General features: G+C 43.4%; 1 protein-coding gene across 6 annotated transcripts in view; it reads left to right on the forward strand.

The window, feature by feature from the left end:
• Window positions 1–856: 856 nt before the first annotated feature.
• Window positions 857–24,103, forward strand: part of si:ch211-285f17.1 (sickle tail protein) — a 78,719-nt gene continuing 55,472 nt past the window's right edge. For all 6 annotated transcript variants that reach the window (XM_034560278.1, XM_034560286.1, XM_034560281.1 and 3 more), the window contains exon 1: window positions 857–1,209. In XM_034560278.1, coding sequence (XP_034416169.1) covers window positions 876–1,209 — 334 coding nt within the window. In that variant the 5' untranslated portion in view covers window positions 857–875. The remainder of the gene's footprint in view (window positions 1,210–24,103) is intronic.

Consider the following 24,103-nt stretch of genomic DNA (forward strand, 5'->3'; position numbering starts at 1 on the left):
ACACACATCTGGAACAGCTTGTGCAGCTGCACCTGAAGAGAAGGGCTCCTCCGCAAAGCCTCTGCCAGCACTTTCTCTATCTCCCTCGTGCTCTCTTTCTCCTCTTTTTTTCTCTATTGCTGTCTCTAAATCTCTCTGTCTATGATCTCCGTCTGCCGGAGCCCTGGAATGGTTACCCGCTGAGCATCGGCAGAGAAGAGCGAGTGAACCGAAGCAGAAGGGAAGAGAGAAGGCAGAAGAGGACAGTAACACGGGAAATAATGATCAGGCATGAGGTAGGAGAGAGAAGTTGACGAGCATAGTATGAGAGCGAGTGAAGAAGAGAGGGAGCGCAAGGAATTTACAAAAAAAGAGAGGGATGGAGAGGGCGAGAGTGTGAAAGGCGGAGAAAGAGAGGCAGAGCGGGGATCCAAAAAAAAAAGCCGGAATGCGCTGACACCGGAGACCTGAGTTTTTGTTTGCATTTGACACAGCACGTCCTGTCACTCCACAGGTTTATCCACACATGCACCACTTTACCAGCACACGCACACACACACACACAGACACGCACACACACACACTCACTCACTCACTCACTCACTCACGCACTGTTTGCTTTGGAGGACGATCCCAGGAGGCCACGCCAGGAGAAGAGAACACCTTCCAAGGATCTGTTAACCCCCCACCCCTCACCCTCTGAGCTCGCCTTCCCAAAAGTGCCCTCCCTCTGGCCCTCGCAGCCTACCTGCACCAGTCACAACACGCTGGAGCTGGAGAGTCACCGAGTCACACTCACTGAGAGCTGAGAACCCCTGGATTGCCCACGGGACACAGCTGCAGTCACACTGGCTGAGAAAGACTGAAGAAGCTTCACTGATCCGCCGCGCTGTAGGATGTCCAAAGCCTCCAGGCTGGCCCGGCCCCCCTCGATAGGGGCTAGATCCAAGCTGCCCCCCTCCAGGAAGGAATGCCCTGGCACTGTCGGTCGAGTCCGGGTGCTGAGCGTGGGGGAAAAGCTGATGAGGGCTGGTAGCGACGGTATCCTGAGCAGACAGAAGTCTTTAAAGGCTGCGGCTCCAATGGACAAAGCACAGAGCGAGACCCAGACTGAGACTCAGGCTCCCAGCCAGGGTCCAGGTGAGAAGGGCCAACAAATGGAGATGGCCCCTCCCAAAAGCAGGATCTGCCCACCCAAAGTCGCAAGTCAACAGCAAGGCTCTGTGCACAGTAAGTAATGAAACCCACTTCATAATCTGAATGCCGACTTGGTCTACTTTTCTCACTTGATCAGTTCACGCGACAAACTTTGATTTGACATCAATGTAATTGCATGTTAAAAGAGCATTAACATATTTCAGTTGTTCAGTTGTGTCCTCTTTCTACTCATCTGTCATCGCATTTGTCGGCCAGTTCAGCATGCAGGGGATTAGGCTTTTTTTTGCTTGTTGTGCGCCCCCCTCTAATGCTAGGTCATTGTCTACTGACAGTATTGATTAGGCATTCCCGGGTTATCTGTGATCTCCTTCCTGCCCTTTGGCAAAGGATGGGATGCTCATGTCAAACATCCGCAATTAGCAGGCATTCGGACCAAAAATAGCAGTGCTAAAGAAAAAAGAAGCGGGTTCGCTGGGGGGTAGAGCAAGTTATTGCAGATATTTGACTTTAGAGATTTGTCAGACACAACAACTTCCCTTGACATTGACAATGTTCATTTTACAAGGTATTCCATCTGGAATGCACACCGACACTGATTGGCCACATCTTTTCCCGGACAGCCTGGCATCTTCTGCCGGACGATCCCGCATTTCCCCAGAATCCCGCTGATGCATTGGTCTCATTGACATGAACGAGGAAGCTTAATTGTGTGACGCAGTGCTATTAATGTCGTGGACATGGCCTTAGTAGAGGAGAGAGGAAGGACTGCTCATGGGATCTCTGTCACTATGTCACACTGCCTCTGTCTCTGTGGGGTGTAGATTAAGAAATGGGGGGCCAAGGGGTTGAGGAAAGTGGTCTTATCATTCCCTTTTGGCCTTCTCACCAGATTCCCAACTCTGCAGGGTGCCAGCTTTCATGGTTTTGTCAGATCACAGTCATCTCACACTCTTAAAGGCAACTTGACCAAGGTGGCGCAGAGGATGAAGTAGAGCACTTAGCAGCAGTTTTCCCCCCATTCGTTAAAATGTGTCCTGTAAATCACTCTTGAATCACACTTGACTGTTCAGCTTGTACTAAAAAAAACCAGTACGGGGGGGGGGGTGGTTCAGTGTGTGTGTGTGTGTGTGTGTGTGGTGGGGGTGGGGGGTGGGGGTGGGGGACGAGGACGGACAACGACCAACATAGATGTAGGCAACAGGGGTGAGTCAAGTGAAAGAGTGACAGAAGGAGGTCAGGAATGTGAGCAGGGCATGCTGGGAAATCAACAGGTCTTGAGCTGTGTCTGCTTGGGGATCCATCCCTGCAGTAAAGACAGGTTATGGATTATAAGGGGGCAGGTTTGTACTGGAAACCAGATGTTTTCTGTGTAGCTTCCAGTTTCTTCTTTACACAAATAAAGGGTCTTTCTGCAGAGCTGATTCACTTCTCAAAGATCTAGGGTCAGCGTTGCTTTAGTTCATTTGCTCCTCAATGTGCATTGAAACAACACTGATGGATTTGTTGAAGGACATGGAAAGTGACCCAACCCCTCTTTTTACAGTCTATATATATCTAAATTGGTCTTCTTCTGTCTTCTGCTCTCATGTCCTCCCTCGCTCTTTGCTTTGCATGTGTTTATTTGTCTCTCTTCTCAATGAAACAGACTACACTTTTGTTTCTCTTTGCATCTTTCTCCACGTCATTCCTTTCCTTCCTGTCATGTTTTGACAGCAGTTGAATCCTCTATTGAAAGATGCCATCGCCGCCCACACGCACATATACACACAGACCATCAAAAAGAATAAATGAACTGTGTGCATTCTCTGCATTTCGCCTCTGTCCCAGTGTGCAATTTCAAGTGTGCCATTTTTTTCTTCGCAGACAGCGAGAATTCCGTGAGCCTATATTTATTGTTATGGACAGTAACTTTGAAGTCCCACATTGAAAAAGCAGTGCTCCCTATACAGTAGACTGATTCCACAGCCCTTTGATATACATATGCTGTTGGCTACGTGAAGCCAAATGCTGCTTAAGTATTTGGATTTTAAATAGGCCAGCGCAATTAAATACCCTTTCACTTCTGCCTAATGGGCAGCTCATCATATTCCCTATCCACTTATGGCTTGTATACAAACAAAGCTGGTTAATGTGGCGAGTTCAGACCGTGCCAGGTCCTCATCTCTCCAGCTAATGCCAGTTACAGGGCATGGCGGCAGCTAAAGCACAGACCCACAGGGTCAGACGAGCTGATGCACACCGCACTGGCAGACGATAAGTGCGTGTGACAGGTGACATTTCCACTGTGTGAAAGCTTCAGAGCCGACTGCTCCTCGCCAAAGGGTCCAATTTCAGGATTAATGTGGCAGCTTCCACCGAAAAAACGAAATCCGTTTGACATCTTCTGTCCAGGGAGGATATAATCGAGTTCCGAGCACAGGTTCAAGTTCAGCTTCCTTTTGATACCGTATGACATTGCATCAACCCAAGGTTCAGCAACATTTGGGCTTACTCCTTTAGGCATCTCTCATCCTGGGTGCACACGTAGTCTTGATTTATCATTCTGTACACTACATGGCAAAAACCATGTGGACATCCAAACATTACATCCATATGTGAACATCTCATTCCATAAACCATATCAGCCTCCAGCCTTCAACAAGATTAGAAACCTGACTAAAGCGATTTACTCCATGCAACCGTAGAGCAGAAAGAACATGTCGGGCATCGATGATGACTGATAAAGCTTGTCTTGGGATACTGTTTGCAAAGGTGTTGGATCGGATTGAGGTCAGGGCTCTGTGTGGTTCTGCTAAGTTCTTCCCCACCAAACTCTGAAATCTGCTTGCTCTGTGCACAGGTCCTGCTCGTCCACTGACTTTGGTCATATAGTCTGTCTTGTTTCAGAGAACAGAGAACAGTCAATTAAAAGGCTATTTAGTACTTTCCCCCTTCTGTTACTTTAAAATGATTCTAGGTAACTTTTGTTGAGTACTAAAACATAGCATAACCATAGTATTGAGAAATGTTACACGCAAGTGAGCGCAATGTCAGCTATACAGCAATTTCTACCTACATTTAGCTAACATTAGCTAGCCTCATCCACCATAAGCTACTGGTTAAGAAAGGTTGTGTTGGTTATTGAATGGAGGAAAGGTGCGTTTTTATTGTTAATCATTAGAAGTTTTTTCATTTGGATGAGAGAGAATGTGTTACATAGGCTTGAAACAGACAGATGGAAACTAACAGGGCAAGGCTAACTATTGAAGAACAAAGCAGGAAAGGTAAAAGTCTTGAAAGACTTTGACTAAATCTCTCTCTATCAATCTTTGCAATCTCCAGGCCTCGCAGACTCTTTTCTCTCTTTGTGTCTGGATCAACTTGAACATAGTTCACCTCTTGTGTAACCATATAGGTATTTTGATCCTATGCCCCATCATGCAAGGTTTGGTTTTCCAAATGCTCTTCAGATAAAGTCAAATTTTTGGGTGACCTCACCTTTTTGGTGATTGAGAGGGTGAGTCAATGAAAGAAACAACGCGGCGCGACCGGGGGGGGGCTTCATGAGCCTCGTCTGCATTAGCTTTACTCGCCCAGACTCGGGCACCAGCACTTCTGTTGTGTTGCTTCTTGCCCGATATGTTTTTTTTGGGGGCAAGATTTGTTACCACATCAGTACGTGCAGAGTTGCTTCAGCTGGTTTACAAGCGATGGAGGTTATGACGACATTTCAGTGTTGCCCCAAGTGAAATAATGTACCCCAGCCTGTTGACGTCAGCGATAACCAGGTGAATCATTGGCAAGAGGAGTGTTACATGCTTGTACAGGCTCACTGTGTTGTACACTGTGTCCGTTTTGATGAACACACTTGCTGTTAGTGATAGTTGTGTGTATCCATGGCAGGCTTTTTTTTTCCGCAAATGCTGCCTAACTTCCTTTTGAAAAAAACAACAAAAAAACAGCTTAGTGTAGTGGGAATGAGTTTGAGGATTGGGATGTGATCGCACATTTCTTTGACATTGAAGCCAAGAGTAGGGATTACTTTAATTGCAGCCTCTTGTGACTCTATAAACCCCTAGTTGTCGCTCTGGCTTTTCTCTTCTTTGACAACTATCAGGCATACACAAGAGTTATTAAGATTGCAAAGTATTTCCCCACCACATCAATTGAATAACAAAACGGATATGTAATTCCAATTATTCAGAAATAATTACCTTTTTATTCAGGTCTTTTACGGGACTGAATCGTTTTCAAGTTTCTTCCACACAGATGTCTCAAAAGGGCTTTTTTTTACATGCCAAAATGAAATGTGAGGGAGTGAGTTCCTTTGTACTATACAGACCTTCCATTTTCTATGATTGCGCTGACAAATTGAAAAGCCCGTAAAGTAGGGGGTTGATTTTAAGCAGCACCCCCCCCCTCCCCACACACACACACACACGCACACACTCTCACACCGTGAATTGAGCAATCACAAACTTTCACTATGGATTCATAGGATTTACTCACCATTATGTCATGCTGTTCTTCTTCCTTTGCATATGATTGAGAAGAAGACAAACTAAATAAAACCTTCACCAGAAAAGATTCACCAGTCTATCTCATTAGTGTGCGAAAGAGAGCCAAACAACAATAGAAGTAGCAGCAAAACAGCAGAAAGTTTCTCCAAACATGTATTTACTAATTATTTAGTTCCTCTAATGACTTAAGTCAGTTAGGTGAGTTTTAAAAAGTTTGAAAATAACTTTTACTCTTACAGATACTTTTACAAATGTCACAGTGAGGAAGTGACAATAAGGCTAAGCCAACACTTTGTCATGCCATGCCAGTGTTTTCTCAGCTGTGGGAGACAAGTCGCTTTTGTCTTTGTCTGGTCAATAAGCCCCCAAAGGCTGCAGCGGAGGCCAATGAGTCATAAGAAGAAAGACGAGTAGGTGATGGACCTGGGATGTGTGTTAAGAAAATAAGTGGATGTGACTCATCCCTCAAACAGAAACAGAGAATAATTGGGCCACTGAGCAAGAAGAAAGAGCTTTGGTTATGTGACTACTCATGAGTGTGTTTTGTAAATCCCCTCTGGTGTGTTTTTCTTTCGGGGTGTAGCTTGGGGCAATGTTGCTTCTTCCTGATTCCTGAGGCTGCGCGGCTCCCAAAGAGAAACAGCGGAGGGGACTGCGTCAGATTAAGGATAAAACAAAAGCCTCTCTGTGATGCCGCCCATGACTTCCCAAGTGTTTCAGTCAAATAACATTTCTATATCTTTTGCATATTTAGTTCAACGTGACCTATTTGTTTGGCTTGATTACACAGCAAAGTCTTCAAAGCTAATACTGAAAATGTGTCATGGCATTCTTTCAAACCAGACATCTCACTACTACATTTTTTCAATTAAATGTAATGTGTGTGTATGTGTGTCTGTGTCTGTGTGTGTGTTTTCTAGCCCAAAGCATAAATGTGGTTAATTCATCCGACCGAGGGGTGTGAGCGGATGCATGGCCTCCCTCAGGGTTTCCTCTCAAAGAGTTGACAAAGAAATCAATCTGTCTCCACCTCCCCTCTTACACGCTTTTGCCCATCAGGCAAATGTGACGTGGTGTGTGTGTGTGTGTGTGTGTGTGTGTGTGTGTGTGTGTGTGTGTGTGTGTGTGTGTGTGTGTGTGTGTGTGTGTGTGTGTTGGACAGTCGTTTTTTTCTGTCTGTGTGGGCATTAGTGAATGTACACAAAAATGGCTGCGGGCCCTACAAACTGCTCAATATTCACACACTTTTATCTCCATAGTTCAGACGATTCAAATTGAATCTCCCACTGTGTTTATTTCTTTAACATCGACATGTTGTTTCAGGGGACTGAATTTTTCATTAACATTACATTCATATTTAGTGTTGTTGGCGGTACCCATCTGTGATCATTTGCAAGAGGAATATTCTGAGGATGTCATTAAAATAATTTTGTGTCCACGTAGCAAACAGACTAAGGGATAGTTTCTACCAGAACTGAACTCAAGGTTAAGTTAAAAAATAAGGAATAATTAGACTTTTTGGGAAATATACTACTGCACTTTCTCGCGGGGACTTACATGAGAATATCGATTCCACGCTCATGTTTGTGCACTCAGTGTGGAGCTGAAGTTGACTAATGTAGTAGCAAGCATCAAAGGTGGAAAATAGGGCTGCCAAACTGTTTGTGCAGAAACAAACTAAAAGCATAAGGAAACCAAAACAATTATGGTTGTTCCTGCTGGAACTATTTCTTAGTGACCTCGCGGTGCAACGACGACTGTGGAGCTAAAGTGAGTTTATTAAAAACGTTGTGGTTTTCCAGGGAGTTTGGTGCTGTAACTATTTGTTGAACGACCAGTGGGACCAGTGCAGTAATCAATACAAAATACAATAAAAGCTTTAGAGGTGTAGACCTATATATTTTTTTAGAGCCAGGCTACGCTGTGGTAGCGACCTGTCAATCAGAACAGCCCTTAAACGTTATCTTCTATTTTACTCTAAAGGAGACCATAATTAACCCAATTAATTTCATACTGTATTGAAGGAGACTTGAAACTATAGCGACTGGGACCATGAACTCTGAGATGAGTGAGAAGTAGGATCATTTTCTCATGGACTTCTACACAATCGGACTTCATTGGCTTCACTTTTCTGAAATGGAGGCTGCTGCCATGGTGTGTAGATGTGGACCACATGATCCACCGTGGGGAAGCTACTGCACACTGGTGTCAGATGACTGCAGCATGTCATGTGGCTGAAGATGGAGGACGCAGGACAAACACAAAGTGCAGGTTGCGCAATGATATAACAATAAGAGATTTCCACATTCCTGTCGTTAATACCTAATCTTCACATTACGGCAATTACGCTGCACTGTTAGTCTGCTGCTTCCCCATTAAGTGATTTTCTTGCCTTGTGTTGCCACTTTTATGGAGACTGAGTGTTTTTTCATTACCACAAGACATAGCAGGACCTACTGACCTTTAGCTGAACTCATAAAAATCATATCTAAGATAACATTGAAAAGAACAATCAATCACCACCCTAAAGATATGACCAGAGATTTGAGTAAACCGTATCTCTCTCTAGTTGATATGGGATATTCCAGTGGGTCTTAAAGGATAACAAATACAGTTTTTTTCCTTTTCTTTCTTTTTTAGTTACCCAACAGGGTATAAAATTGAGGTTTTAAGGGCATCTCTTTGCAACACTACAAAGTCATGTATTTTCATTGCTGAGGACAGAAAGGGCACTCAGGGTTTACTTCTTGCATGATACCCTAAACTTTGCGTAGGGAAATGGATACGTCATATCCACATTGGAGTAGTGCTTTCACTCTCTCCTCAGTAAATGCTAGTTGCAAATTCAAAAATAGAAGCATCATGCCTGTCTGAAGCACCATGGTCATTTTGAGATGTTCCTCTTGTCTGTACGCTGTTGTCCTCTGTGCTGCTTTACTGTCTCAAACCTTCAAGTACATGACCAACATAGGAGGAAACATTTCAATCTCTCACAATACTGCTTGTTCATGAATCTTCATCATAGCGGAAAACATGTTCAAACATGACGATACAAACCCTTATTCTGTCTATTCGGAGATGGATATGTGAGACAGCATCCTGTGTTTTGAATTTCACTTTTCAACCAGAGAACCGTATAAAATTCTTAATGGCCTTTTTTAATGTTGTGATGCGAATAAATGCAGAAAATATGCTCCAAGATGCCTGGGTTTAGGAGTTTGTGGTTCCAGCAGGAGCAACACATTACCCTTGTGTTTTAGTCAAGGCACAGGAGCTCGTAAACATTATTGATGATGTACACCATGTGATACGAGTGCTGAGCAGGATGAGGCGGCATTAAATCTCACTGATGTATAGGTCTCTTTCTCTCTTTCTCTCATTATCTCTCTCTCCCCCGCTGTCCTGGGAGAGGAATAGAGAGGGGGACTGTCAGAGGAAGAAGACAATTTAAAGTAAAGTTGGAGGACTAAAAATGCCAGACAGATTGGTCCATATTTTGCTTTTATGTTGTTCTCCTTATTTCCTTGGCTGCATCATTTCGTGGTCATGGTTCGTCTGTCTGTCTGTGTGTGTGTGTGTGTGTGTGTGTTTGTGTGTGTGTGTGTGTGTGTGTGTGTGTGTGTGTGTGTGTGTGTGTGTCGCCTTGCAATTGCAGTGCTGAGAGGGTAATATAGACTTCAGACAAGTGCATGTATCAACGTGTAATTTAATAAAGGTGCATTTGGAATGAGATATGATAAAAGCGTGTTTACCCACGGTTGTAGTTACCTGTGTGGTTGTTATATCAACCCCTCTGACTTTATCTGTTTCCCAGCAGCAACTAAGATTTCACACACAGCTACATTATAGCTTCCTTTTGCGATGCATGGATAATGAATCATATCTCAAGCAGCACTGAAGGAGCATCTCTTTTGGCAAAGGGCCTCAAGTTTGCAAGATGGACACATCAATAGTGTTCGCTCTAAGCAACCTGCTTTTTTTTTAAATGTCTGTCTAAATATGAAACTGATAACTCAGGCATGCCTGTCGGAGAAGTATCTACTCAGTGTTTACTCACCCAAAAAAAATCATTTATTTGCAAAGACTGTTCCAGACCCTCCACTGACTCGATAGCTTGTGTGTGGTTGTTTCTTTTAGAAATGGATGCCAAGGTTGTTTTCTCTCTGAATGTTTATGAGCTGTACTGCTTAAGGCCTTCAATAGTGAGAGTGATGAACAGAATATTCATAATTTAGAAGTCAGAGCTTTCATCGCCAGCTTTAAATATGGGTATATTAGGCCTATTGGATTTTATTAACCATTTGTTTACAGCGAGACCTGATCTATGCTTATCTCAGCCCCCCAAAGAGGGCCTAAAGACAAAGTAATTGCGTTCATTCGAAATGAATTAGGAAGATAGAGTGTTAGGGTGTATATCACGGCGCTCCGGAGCAGCAGTGCTTGTTCTTTAAGAGCACAGTGCTGATATCAGATGCTGCAACTTCCCACCGCTTAATAACTGTGCGTGCAGCCGAACTGTGGCTTATCCAAAAATAATTGAGTCAGGTTTAAATGTACCTCGTTTGTCAGCCGAACAGACAGACATTGTGCTATAATTGTCATGTGCCCGGCAAGGTCTCGGCCTGTCATTGTACACTTAATGACTGTCGGATACAGAGATACCCTCGTCCTGCTCTGAAGCCATTAAGATCCCCGTGACCCACATGCCCTGAATTATAATGTCCTGCTTGATGCGTTCCTTCAAATTTAAGGCGACACATTTATAACACAGATAAAGATTCTCTTTTAACACCTGCTTTCTGAAATCAATCAATCGTTTTTTTGATATTGCTGCCAATCCATACAGCGAGTGAGTCTAGATGTGCAGGGAGCCTTGTTCATGAGGCCGACATGCCTGTGCAATACGTGGACGAGCAGAGCTGTAAGAACACAGTGTGCTGTTTAATCCAAAAACAGGAAGATTTATTCCCACTGCACTTTGTGCTTACTGCAACAAGAAATAAACCAGACTTCCTGGCCACGCACAGGATATCTCATCTCCAGCTTTTGATAGTGAGCAGGTTTCCTACCACTTCACATAATTACACCCAACAACACTTGAATCAGTGAAAGTGTGGTGAGTTTTTTTTCCCACTCCATATTGGAGAATTCAATAGCTCCTGGCATATAGCGCCCCCAGCTGTACGGTGCACAGGAGTTCAGGTGGAACTTCATTTATATTGCCCACACTGGGGTTCCAGTCCTCGTGAAGGTTGATGCCTCTCGTGCGGTTTTGTCAAGGAGTTTAATTTGAGGTTTACTCATTTCATCCCTGCTAGCGCAGCTTGTTCAATTAAGCTGTGACTAAAAACGTCACTTTTTTGTTTCCCTTCCCCTCAAAATAAAACACTTAGATGGGTTTGACAGGAACATTGAATCAGGGATCAAATGCAACTCGCCCCACTTCACTCGCTCTCTTAAATCGGGGGATTGTTCTAAAGGGGAATAATACGGTTTGGCTTTGTGATGAAGTCATTGGTAAGACACGCATGCTCTCCAGCTCTCCAGAGACTGACGCAGCATTTTAGCCTGAGCTGCAGGGAGAGACTGAAGGCTATTTCTGATAAACTGATGTCAACAGCTGGAGTTTTAATGCAGAAAACTGTGATGCACATGAACATTTTGTGACAGTAGTTTCTTCAAATTCTCCCTTTTCTCCGCACGGGGGTTCCCGTTCGTCACAATGATTAAATCAAGAGGGGTGAATATGTTTTCAGCTTAGGAGCAGTGGAAGCTGGATCGGGGAACATTTAATAGACCATTCAACCAAGTGACAGGAAAAAATGAATTAAGCCATTTATTACTATACTTTTGATACAGTGGAAATACATTTTAAATCTGATTATTTTGGCTCTGCAAAAGTCAATTGTTTGGCATCCATTATTTGTAGAGTCTGTTTCTTTGATTCAATTGTCTCTTTGAATTATTCTCAGCCAAATAACCATTTGTCATGATCCTTCCCAGCCAATAGGGTTGCACGACTCCCAGCAGAAGAATGTAGATGGGGTTTGATAGGCATCAGAAAGTCTTATCTAACATCTCTTGTTATATAATATTTGATTTCTTATGACAGAAAACCACAATGTAAGGCAGCACAGGACCCATCCTAGTTATACAACAGGCGGTGACACAAGGATAGAAATCAAACATGAGCATTTTGGAAGGAGAGCACAGTGTAGGAAAGATAGATAGGAACACCTAGTGGTACTCCGATGTAATGCGTTTCATCTGTGTCCCACTTCGGCAACATCACAAGTCCACAAATGCATTAACACCTGACGGGTGTGTACAATCAAGACAGATGATGCATGGAAGACATGCTGACACTGCGTATGCCCCTGCTGCTTGTTGTTTTCAGAGAACAGATGCCGGGGCTCTGGTGATGGCACTGTCCTGTGCTAGCACCCTGCAGACTGCCTGAACCCCGTTGGAACATCCTTAAAGTGTCAGCACCCTCACCAAGTGTATTCCTCATGGCTACTGCAGCCCTTCCTCTCCTGTCTCTAACTAAAAGCTTGGCTCACATCCATACTGAATAGCAGTCACAAGATTTGAGTTGTTCTTGTTGTTCACGGTAATTCTTCCCCCGGCCCTGGACGTAAGCGGTTCTTGGTTCTACACCCGCAGAGTGCTGGTGTCACAGTGGAACCAGTTTTCCTGTCCGTGAACCGGTTCCTTGGCTGTAGAAACGCAAAGAACCGGTTCAAGATGAGGCGCCAGCTCCGAACTGGCCCTCCAGGACCACCTTGCTGCAAAAGGCAAGTTTATTTGTATAGCACATTTCAGTAACACGGCAATTAAAAGTGCTTTACATGAAACCATTAACACATAATGCAGAATAAAACAAGATTTAAAAACAATTAAGAACATTCATTAAAACATTTAAAAAAAAGACAAAAAGCAAGAAAAGGTTGCAGTGCAGTTAAAGAAATAAAATGCGGTAGAGAAATGCAGAAATTGATAGATAGCCTTGAATCTGGTTCAATTAAAAAGGCGTATGAGACTCATTTTCACAGCTTCAAAGGTGTAAGTGAAAGCATACTAAAAACAGTAGTATTGTGTATATTGAAATGTAGATTTATGGATGGCTTAACACTTTAAAATGATGTAATGAGAAAGTAAAGCTAATTCTTCTTCTTCTTACTCTCCTCTCTCTTATTCTCTTCATGTTCATGGAGGCAGGATATTAAGTGTGATCGGGACCAAATGTTTCTGCATATTTCATAACACGTGTGTGTTGTTGTGTGATACCCTGGAATCCTTTGACAGGCAGGGAGCGTCTAATATCAATGGGAAGTCAAGAAGGGTATGCTAAGTTTCTGATTGAGACCCACAGTTCACAATGCGACAGCTGTCAGTTAATGTGATGTGCAACCATCAATTATTCATTGGGTAAAACATTTTCCAGAGGAGCAATAAAGGATGCTTCTATCGATAGGCAAATCACTTATCTTTAGGGCCAATTTAACTCCAAATTCCTTGCAGACGTGTTTTGAAGGACCAATATATCAGCAAAACTTTTAGAAATGTGTCTATAAAACCCTTGCTTGTTCATTTTATTTTGACATCACATGAAACATCTGATACATATTGTAGTGTCGTTACTTTCATTTCATGAAGACCAATAATTTTTTTATTGCACCACGAAAGCACTAAAGTGCACTCATGAGCCAAACGCAATTAAGCTAAATGCATTGTATTACGCCATAAACCTGATTAGGAATCACATTTCTATGACAACAAAAAACACACACTCACCGTTGTTGTTGTTGTTGTTGTCTGCTCGGCTGCACCGGCAATGATTTAAAAGTGTTACATAATAGAGGGGTAATATGAGAGATGGAGATGGAGTGATGGACAGATGTGGAGCCAGGTGGGAGAGGAGAAGAGCCCGGACAGGTTCACCGCCTGAACCAGCTGGCGGCTTTGTTGCCAACCATCTCACACACTGTCTCTGGGTTATTGACAGTTGAAATGGTCCTAGAAAGCGCGGCCGTCTTTAAACAAAGTTTGTTATTAAAAGCATGAAATGCTTGAATGCCAAAGTGCATAGAGGGCACGTCTGTGTGCATAACAGAATCAGGACCCAGCTCGTAAGATTCTTCTGGATAAGAATTCAGTCTTCCAGTTTTTAATTACTTTGACCCAACTGGTCTAGTATTATTTAAAATCTAGTGATTACATTGATCTAAAACGTGCACCAGAGCAAAGCTTTTTAGAGATTATGTAATATGGTACCAATAAAAACCATAAAATAAAATCATAGCAAAGCTATTCAATTTGTATTGACTGTCCAAATATGTACATAACCGACTGTCCGTGTAACAGGATATGCAAGTTGTTTTATTCCTGCAACTTAATTGTCTTATTATATTGAAATGAAAGACATGTTTAGCGTGTAGATGTTAACATCAATCAGAAAAAAGGTAGGATATTTTAAACTGTGGCTGTAAAACAAATGATGATAATACTAGAAAACGGACATTGTGTGTGTGTTGGTTAAAAGCAGAGCAATGGGAAGGCGTTATTGCTGCATTATGAGTCCTTGTGTCCCCTCTGTAATTGCATTCTTGTAGTAACCGACATTTTTACGCGAGGGCGTAGAAGCACTTTTCTGACTTTCAGATGGTTCTTAAAAAGGTATTTCTGCTCAGTCTGATATTCAGACCTGAGATCTGGGAAGAAGTTGGCCCGCGATCTTCAGATTGCTTGCTGCCTGGCTGGCTCCGAAGCTGGCACTTATGGCCTCTGCTTTGTTAATCTCTGGACCAAGTCTTGTTGCCGTCATGTTCTGCTTTCTACCTCTTGAGATTGTCTGCCTGGAAGACCGATTGAAGTCTTCGCCACAGAAGGATACGCTCACGTTCTCTCAAGGATCGTAATCTGTCTAACCACATCTTCATGGATGCTGCCACTTGTATTCAGGCGTGTGTGTGTGTGTGTGCGCACCCACCCAGAGACGGAGAGACCGACAGCCAGATGGGCAGATGGGCACAGTCATGTGACCCCCTCTGAACCTCTGCGCTATGTTCCCTAGCTGAGTTATGTCTCATTGTTCCTCTCCGTCACTGTTGCATTGGGCCACGGGACAATCAGACTGGCCTCATAGTGCCACATTCACTTCTCCAGCCCGGGTCTGAGCTCACACCTGTCACGTCACATTCTCATTACTTCCGGCTGTTATTAATTTATTTAATCAATAGCTGTTCATCTTCTCCTACGCATGAATCCATAATGGCAGACAGATTTCCACCACACTGCTACATCAAGTCATAAGCATGAGTTGTGGTATCGCCGCAGACTGCAGGTGTGTTTGTGACGGGTTAAATACTACGTTGTCATGCATCTTTTTGGCGTAGCGTGAGGATGGTTCATTTAGACATTTCTCAAATGGGTAAAGTCGTGAACTCAGAACTTAAGAAAAGATTTCTGTTTGTGCACTTTTGGAATGTTTGACGCTGACTCAGAGATCCAGACCAGTCGCTCCATTGTGGCCATCGGCTAAACTCTCCAGCCTCCCTGTTGAAGATTATGAAACTGGCTTTAAAAAAGAGAGCAGCAGCTCACCAGGGCTTTGGATGATTTGAGGCTAAATATATGAAAAGGGCAGCTTGGTCCATGGGCTAGAGTGGGATCTGTGTGGATTGCAGCCAAGGCCTTTTGGTGCCTCTTTTTTGTTGTTGTTGCACTCTGTATCACTTTGTTAGAAGGATGCCCTGCAAACCAAAACCTGATGTGAGCCACAAGACTCTTGACTCTACAATTCTGGTTACTGAAGTGAAAATGACTTTGCAGCAATACCTTTAAAGGACTGTTAAACCTGTGGTGGAGTTAAAAACGTTACACCGCACTGATGGAATAAGAGTTATCAATCATTCATTAACTGTTTATATACAGGTGTGGATGCGTCGCAGCAGAGGTTATTACTGTTGACGAATATATTCATTCAAATGTCCGTATCTCCGTCTAGCATACTGCTTATGAATGCTAAACGGAGCGTTGACGTAAAGCGTTAGATGAGTAAAGCTGTTGGGCGTTAAGTCAAGTGCAACAGTACAACTGCATAAAATATAAAACTTGATATGAAAATGTGATTTTACTCCTGTCTGTTACGCATATATGAGTGATAGCTGCTAAACCTTAATGTTTTCTGTGTGTGGATTCCAGCAGCATATCCCCATTGACTATGCAACATTTGGATTAAAGGGGCCACATGACAAGCTGTCATGTTGGATAACTCCTCCTGTTCTTTTTTATGATATGACTCATCTTTACTGAATTTCACTATTTTTTCCCTGTCTTTCAACTTTATATATATATATATATATATATATATATATATATATATATATATATATATATATATATTTTTTTTTTAAAGCCGTCTTTGAGACGAGGAAGCTACTGAATTCATTTTTTTCCTGCATCTTTTGGCATTGGTGTTCCTCAAGTCAAATTATAAAAGCGCAGTGGAGTTTGGTTTCTTCCAAGGCTCATTCACTGGGATCGGTTCCTCCATAGCAGACTGGCCCAGGCTGGGGCTCAGAACTGAATAGCTTCAGGTGTAATCCTCACCTGCTCTCTCACTGGTAAATCCCAAATGTTTTGATTCATTTTGTCTCCCCTCTCCATTTGTCCGGGTCTCTTTTCAGCAATGGAAGGATTTAACACGAAGGGATTAGTCAAAGTGGGCCCTGTTTATATTGTTCATGCAGGAAGAAAGTGATGTCGAGGCATTTCCACATTCACGTGGCATCAAGAGCCCAAGTGGCATTCATGAGCACGTGCACATACTGTTTCACGTTTTCACACAACTGCACAAATATTGTACTGAATACGTTCCCTGCACCTGCCCCCTGTTGTCTGCTTCATGAATGACTCTTTGCGCCGAGTCAACATCTCTTTCCCCTTCTTTATTATGTGATTAAAGCGGCATAAGAAATGGATGCTGATGCACAAAGCCTCCACGCTGACACACCTGAGCCACTCAGGGAGGGCACCGTTTTCTCTTTTGACGTCCGTGCTGTTTTGTAGTGACTGCCGCTTTGAAGTTTGGTTGTTTTGTGCATCTGAGCCCCTAAACAAAGACCCACAGACGTGAATGTCCAGATTGTGTCTGTCAGTGTGGGGTTTTCTGTGCTTGTGTGCACAAGAGGAGGGGTCTGCGGAGGAGAGCGACCTCCCAGCTCCAACACATGGGGCCCAGACTAAACAAAAAGATGAATGTTTCCTGAGTCCAGTCTGGCACGGAGGCACCCCGATCTGCCCGTGTGGCAGACTGAATGAGTCGGATTCAGAGCAGAGGATAGCTTATAGGAGGGGAGAGAAGAAGGAATGAGGAGGCAGAGGAGAGAGGTTTAGTTTGGCCATTTCAAGTTTGGATTTCATCTCCGTGGCATCAGTTTACGAATAACTCCATATTTTGTGTGTTCTCACTTTTAATTTGATCACTTAATTGTGGTTCAGATCTTGCTAACTGATTTTCTGACTTTGTGTATCAAAGCCCTGTTGCTCTTTGTCATAGCAATGTTACCATCTTCTCAGATCTCAGGACTTACATTGGTGAGTCCAATGTTATCATAATCAAACAATTAAAAAGGCCCGAGTTGTATTCCTTAAAAATATCCTTATCCTATTTAATCCAATGCACACCCATTCACCTCAATAACCAACGTATTTAGTTTTGCCTCCAAAAACTTCATCTTGAAAGTAAAAAATGTGTTTCAAGTTCTACCACCTACATGTCTTCAGCTCGTCTGAACTCTTCCACAACCCACAAGGTGTTACCGTCAGGCGATGATGGAACAGTTAACAACACCAACAAAAGCTCAGTGTGCTGCTGTCAACCTGTCTCCTCCCACACGTCACCTTTCAACCTCACTACCCCTCACCCCCACATCACACCTCCACCCTTTTCATTTCACCCAAAGGCCTGGAGAGAGCTGGCTAGCAGCTCAGTGAATCAATGAAGAGGAGGCTGAGGCTTTGAGGAGAAGGGGTTGAGGCATCGTGGTGAAAACCTTTGGCAGACTATGGGAGAGGCGCCTCGTTTTGGAGACAGAGCTCTGAGGCTCCCTGGGGGCTATGATGGGCTGAGCCTCATTGCGGTTAGTAACAACAAGCTGTTGGAGTTGGAGAGAAAGTTCCAGACACACCCCCGACTCTTACTCAACGCTGTTACCCCCCTTTTCTTCCTGCCAGAAAGAGTGTATCCCTCTCAGTAAGACACTCGAGCAGGAAGCCCCCTCCATGCTCCATGTGTTTTTCCTCAGCCGACCAGCATTGCCCTCGTTCCCCGTCTTCAGTTCGTAGTTCTCTCCTTCCTCCCTCCCTCCTCTTCTCCTGATTGAAGAGAGCTAGGCGTCGGGCAGTGGCAAGAGGTTCCCTCTTGGTCGAGAGGGAACACACACACAGACATCTACATGTGACAAGCCCCCGCTAAACAATGGCTGTTGGCTGAGGGAGAGGAGGGGGAGGAGGGGCAGCAGCAGTTTCTTGGATGGCCTGATTGGAGCATAAACAGCAGCCCAGGAAGTGCTGAAGTAAGAGAGAGAGAGAGAGAGAGAGAGAGAGAGAGAGAGAGAGAGAGAGAGAGAGAGAGAGAGAGAGAGAGAGAGAGAGAGAGAGAGAGAGAGAGAGAGAGAGAGAGAGAGAGAGAGAGAGAGAGAGAGAGAGAGAGAGAGAGAGAGAGAGAGGAGAGAGAGAGAGAGAGAGAGAGAGAGAGAGAGGAGAGAGAGAGAGAGAGAGGAGAGAGAGAGAGAGAGAGAGAGAAGCAGGGGAAGTGTGCAGATCTGCCAGGAGTGAGCAAAAAGTTTGGGTCTGCGACGGTGTGTTAGTTAGTTAGTGTCACTCTGGTCCAGGACTTTGGCTTTATCCATCAGGACTGACTTGCCGAGAGACAGAAAATAAAGGTGAGTAGCCGCATCTCACGCCAGGACGACGCTCTCTCACAGAGATGTGAACTTAAGTACGCACAGATGCTCAGTCATATAGGCTGCATGTGAGTGCAAGCAACACCCATTTTCAGACTGAACTGATGTATTCTGAGGCGAATATTCTTGCATTACTTGAGAAGTGGCTTGTTGTTGTTGTTGTTGTTGCTGTTGCTGTTGCTGTTGTTGCTCATGCACGCAATGTCATTTTAAATTTCGGGGGACCTTTGAAGGGCACACGGCGTAGTTTCCCTATGATGTGTGTGCTGTTTGCTGATGGTTTCCCTGGCTCTGAACGCTGCTTGTTTTGCATAGCTGTTTTTTTTGTGGCGCCTTGAACTGCAGCCAGCCATTTAGTGTGCGAAGCAAAAAGGGGACCATCTAATGTGTGTGTGGCTGTGTCTAATTAAGCTAATGGGGGTGTCGAGTGGTGAGGGTCAGACCATGAGAGGCTGAACAGTGCTGACACAAACTATCTGTGTACATGAATCGTCTCAGATTCAACCACTCCACAGAACCTCTCCTAATCTTTTTCACGGCCTCTGTATCTCCCTTTTATAGATCTCAGAGAGAAGTGACAATTTGTAGATGAAAGAAGCTGATTTGAGATCAGATTTTGTGTGGATTTTGCCATGTATGGGGCTGTTTGCTCTCTGGATCAAATGGATTGTTAAATCTTTCCCACCGGGGAGATGCTGCATTCCTCCTCTCAAAGTGAACATCAATGTCCAAACGCATCTTCAAAGAGACTGCGCTACTCAAATAGATTCATAGGCCGAGCAGTAAACTGTTGTAAATAGTGATCTCTTTTGATCTAAATGCTATGCCTACCAGTTACTACTATTTCACTCGTCTGTCACCACGCTGCAAATAAAATAGCATTTTAAGCATTTTAATGTCTTAACAAGCCTATTTTCCTGTCTGGAGCTCTCCATATACCGCTGGAACCTTTTCCACTGTTGAGGGGATTTACATCTGGAAAAGAATGTTCCGCCCAAGCACAAACAAATAGAAAAGTCAAAGTTAATTTCACAGCCATTCACATGTAAGAGTTTGATAAGCATCTCCCTGAATGGTTTAACATGTGTTTTTTTGTAAAATATTCAGAGAAGATAATCTGAAGAAGAAAAAAAGAAAAATCACATTTCAATGTTCAATCTGTTCTTTTTTCAAGCACATTAGCCAAATGGTTACAGCGCATGGCATAAAAAACGCAATGTCCCAGATTCATACCATTTTACTCTCCCGCCCCGTTTCCAGTATGCCTCAACGCTGTCATCTGTCCAATAAAGGCTAAACACTTTCTTTTATTTGAAACAAAGTAACAAGCTTAGGCAGCCCACCAATTAGATATTTTTGTTGGGGCTTCACGGTTTTGTAAATAATTCCGCAGGAATACAGGTATGTAAAGGTACCATAACCCTATTTCTTTACGAGTCAGGTGTTCAGAGATGGGTGTGATTTGTTGTGTCTCTTTCAGCAATGAGTATATCAACTTCAGCTCCTGTGCTGGGGGGTAAACAGGTCGGAGAGGAGTGCCTCGTCACAAAGACAGATGAGCTTGCACCCTCGCACCCGACCAGAGCCCCGGACTCCATCCTTCATCAGTCGTTCTGGCACTTTGACAGCGTTGGACTGTCTCTCACAAGTTGGATCTGTGCTTTGCTGATGTAGCACGTTGTCAAAAGACCAGAGGAAACTGTTATTAACTCTGAGGCTTTGGCTGCCAGTTTAATTCTGCCACGCTATTTGTCTTAAATGCTAGCATATGAGGCACAGTGATTTTGGCAGTGTTTTTTTTTTTTTTTTTTTTTACAAGCAAAGGCACACAGTAGCTCCTGACCATATGAATCCTTTTGCCTGACATCATTATGAAGGTTACGTTTTGACCACTTGATTACCTTGCTGGACTGCTCTCTAGCGTCAGTATCCAGACTCAACGAATGGTGTGTGGATGTGAGCAGGAGATCCGCCACTAACCTGGGCCAGATGTGTTTGCTGATGCAAATCCGTGGCTGTGGAGTTTGATGGCTGCCACGGGACATTAAGCTCGGTGGAAACACACCTCGGCATGTGGCCGAGCAGCGGTGAGGCCGGTGGTGGTGGTGGTGGTGGGAGGGCTGACCAGGTGTTTCTCCTGCGAGCTGTCTGCACTGCCATCCCTCATTGGGCCCCGAGCCAACTCGAGCCACGTCTCATTGAGCGTCAGGTTTTGATCAAACCTTTTACGGAGCATTCATTTCGGACACTATTGGTGGCTGAGTTACAGAAATGAACTGAATGTTGCTCAAAGTGCATTTGTTTGTTTGTGTTTGTAATACAAAATAGACACGGCAAGAGAGAAACAGACAGGACAACAGAAAGAATGCTCATAATACATATTTAGCTTTTGAGCTAAAGAGTTTGAGTTCCAGCAAATTACACAATCCCCCATTTTTTTAAAAGAAGCTTGGAATAAAAACGTTTTGATCAAGTGTGTGGATTATACAGAGCAACTAAATGCCATTCCAGTAATTTTGTACTAGACTGGTCAAACATTATCAAGGTCGTTAATTGACCTTCGAGCTCAATGTTTTTCAATGTTCAATGGTTGGGTGAACTGACCCTTTCAAGCAAATCCACTGTTGCTTTCTTCAATCACAATCAAGATAAAGACATTTGTTTTAAAGTTTAAATAAACCCAGACTTCCTTCACGGGGTCACTTCATAGCGTTTTTGGACAGTAACGTGTCGGTAGCAGATTTGTTCGTCGCGATTTTCAGATTTCTTCTCAGGCGCATTTCGTTCTCAATTAGCTGCGAACAACTGATCTCAGCCTCCAGGAAGATTTACTGTCGTTTCAGCAGCTTAGACCAGAAGCTTTCTTTACGGCCAAAACAACTTGAGTCTAATAGAGGTGGAGAGGATTGCAAGGTGTAATCTGATGAAATCTCAGTCACATTAATTGTCTTCTACTTGTTGTGAACTGACCTCATTTTGAGCTAAATCATATTCTGTGGAACAGTTGCAGGCACTCTTTGGAAAATCGTGTATTTGTGCAATGACAGTAAGAAAGTACAGTCTATAACGCCTGAGAGTATTTGGCCGCCCTTAAAATGCATAAAATAAGCTGTTTCTATTATACATCCACTTGGATTAAAGTGAAATGACTTTCAGCCAATGTCAATATGTTCATGCCACGGACAGCAAAATGTGACAGACCAGCAGAAAATGATTTAATAAGGCAGTAATTTAGTGTTCAACTGATAATGTTTCAATCACTGTCAGACACTCATTAACCTGAGCCCTTTTTATTTGAGATTCACAATTGGTCTGAATGATAATGACAACCACTGAAGGAAATCGAAAAGCAGAAAAGAATTCAGCTCCAAATAAATATCTTGGGATGCAAAAAAAAAACTAAAAAACTCTTCTAAAGGAGGCAGTGATATTGCGAATGTTGTTTCCCTAGAGTTGTCTCCTATTGTTGTGCTGTTGGGCAATGGTAGAGGACTTATGTTAGACCTCAACATTTGCTGCAGTGGATGCTGTCGGCTTTTCTGTGACAAGGATAATCCACGGAGGGGGAAAAAAAAATCATGCTTCCTGTCGTGACGTTCGATGCTGCCGGAGCTAATGGAAATTTTGCCAAGACATGAAATTAGATTTTTTATTTTTTTTTCTCTATGCCTCTCTACATAGAGCGTGTTGAAACATGTCACTTTGGGTTAACCTACAAGTGGGTGGAGCTACACAAAAACAACTGTAAAACATCTGTTCACTCTGGCAATGATAAAGAGGCTCAAGCGGACACTGTTCTGACACTCGTCAGTCGCTATTAGCCCCCCCCCCCCCCCCCCCCCACACACACACACAAGGTCTTTTTCTCCCAGTGTAAACACCCCTCCGCCTCTCCATCCGTGCACTCCTTGAGGCATTTGCTTTGACGTGGCGCCTCCACCACACACAAGAACGCACCAGGGCTGTTTTGGTCCAGTGCATGCTTTGTGTACACATGAACAGGAGTTGATGTTTTTGTCTACAACCGTCTCTGCCCTCGTGAGGCAAAAGGAAAGAAGAGTCACAGAGAACAATCTAAGGAGGCCAAGCTGATGATAGTCAAGTTGAAATGCAGTAAAAAAAACTGCACTGATGAAATATATAATCTACAAATGTCCTTATGTGTCAGGGCTGAACAACTGTATTTGCATACGTCACTCTCACTCTTTAAAAGTACTCCCCGGTTTTCTGTCCCCATAAAGCGTTGGTAATTAAGAAAAATGTGAATTTGAGTCTTAAAGCTGCCTAATCCCAATTAATATGGATGAGACTTCTGTCCTGAGCCCTATTTAACCACCTGCAGCACCTTGCCCTTTTTCCTTATAGTTCGCTCTTATATGTTCAAACCAAATTGACCGCTTGCTATGGACTTACTATCGTGGCACGATTTCATAATTACCTCTCTGCCTGGCAGACCCAATACACTCTCATTTAGCCACAGTTGAGATTATAAAAGTCCTACCGCTGACAATATCCCGTAAAGCCTGTGACACACAGGATGTTTTTGTTAAGCCGGGCTATTCTAGGAACGACAGCTACCTGAGCACTGGCGTTGGAAGTTTTGAGGAAACCTGCTATCTACTTCCACATGGTCTGTTTTGGTCTGTTTATAGAGCTCCTTCCTGCTCTGGCTGATAAATAGACCATGAAAATACTGGAAAGAGGCCCAAAAAGAGCACTTTAATGAGTATTTTTTTTTAAATGACAGATATACAGGAGTGACTGTACTTGCAAACCATGTATGGAATCTGTTTATTCTCAGGATTTTATTTAAGGAGCAGTGGATTATACAAGCGAGACACCTCTTAACTTAAAGAGTTCGTCACGCAAGCTAGACGCAGCATTTGGTGGAACGGAAGTTTTCAGGCTGCAATTTTTAGTCGTAATAGTTTCCCACTTCCCAAACGGGAGTAAATGGTGTTCATGTTGTGAACCGACTGTTTTCAGTCGTAGAGTTGGTGTGTATTTAGGGCACCGGGATTGTGTTTGTTGAATCAATAAATAATATAATAAATAAATAAACTTCACTTGTTCATCATAATGAGGGAAGATGTGCAACGGCTTGTGTGTTCTTGAACAGCTTCTTTTTTTTTTTTTTTTATAAAAATTGAGGTCTATAAGGAATAAGATACATTTTGGCCGCGTAGGCAATACTTGTTGATACGATCATTTTACTGTCTTTTGTATCTTTGGCTTTATTCTTCTTATTTATACCAGAGACAATTGAAAAAATAACTTTTTTCAGTTTTTTGCAGCATTGCTTCCGCTCCAGACTGCGCTCCTGTGCCAGTGAGCTATTCCACCCCGGGCTCCTCTCAGAGTAATGAAAGCCATCTTATAAAACCTGACATTTTCAGTCTTTTACCATTCTGCTTCACCTCAGTGCCCTGAATGAGTTTCAATAGTAGTGCCAGTGTTAATAAAAGTGAAATATGTCCCCGGTGTGAACATATTTGA

This window comes from Cyclopterus lumpus, chromosome 20 (assembly GCF_009769545.1).
Source record: "Cyclopterus lumpus isolate fCycLum1 chromosome 20, fCycLum1.pri, whole genome shotgun sequence".
Lineage (NCBI taxonomy): Eukaryota > Metazoa > Chordata > Actinopteri > Perciformes > Cyclopteridae > Cyclopterus > Cyclopterus lumpus.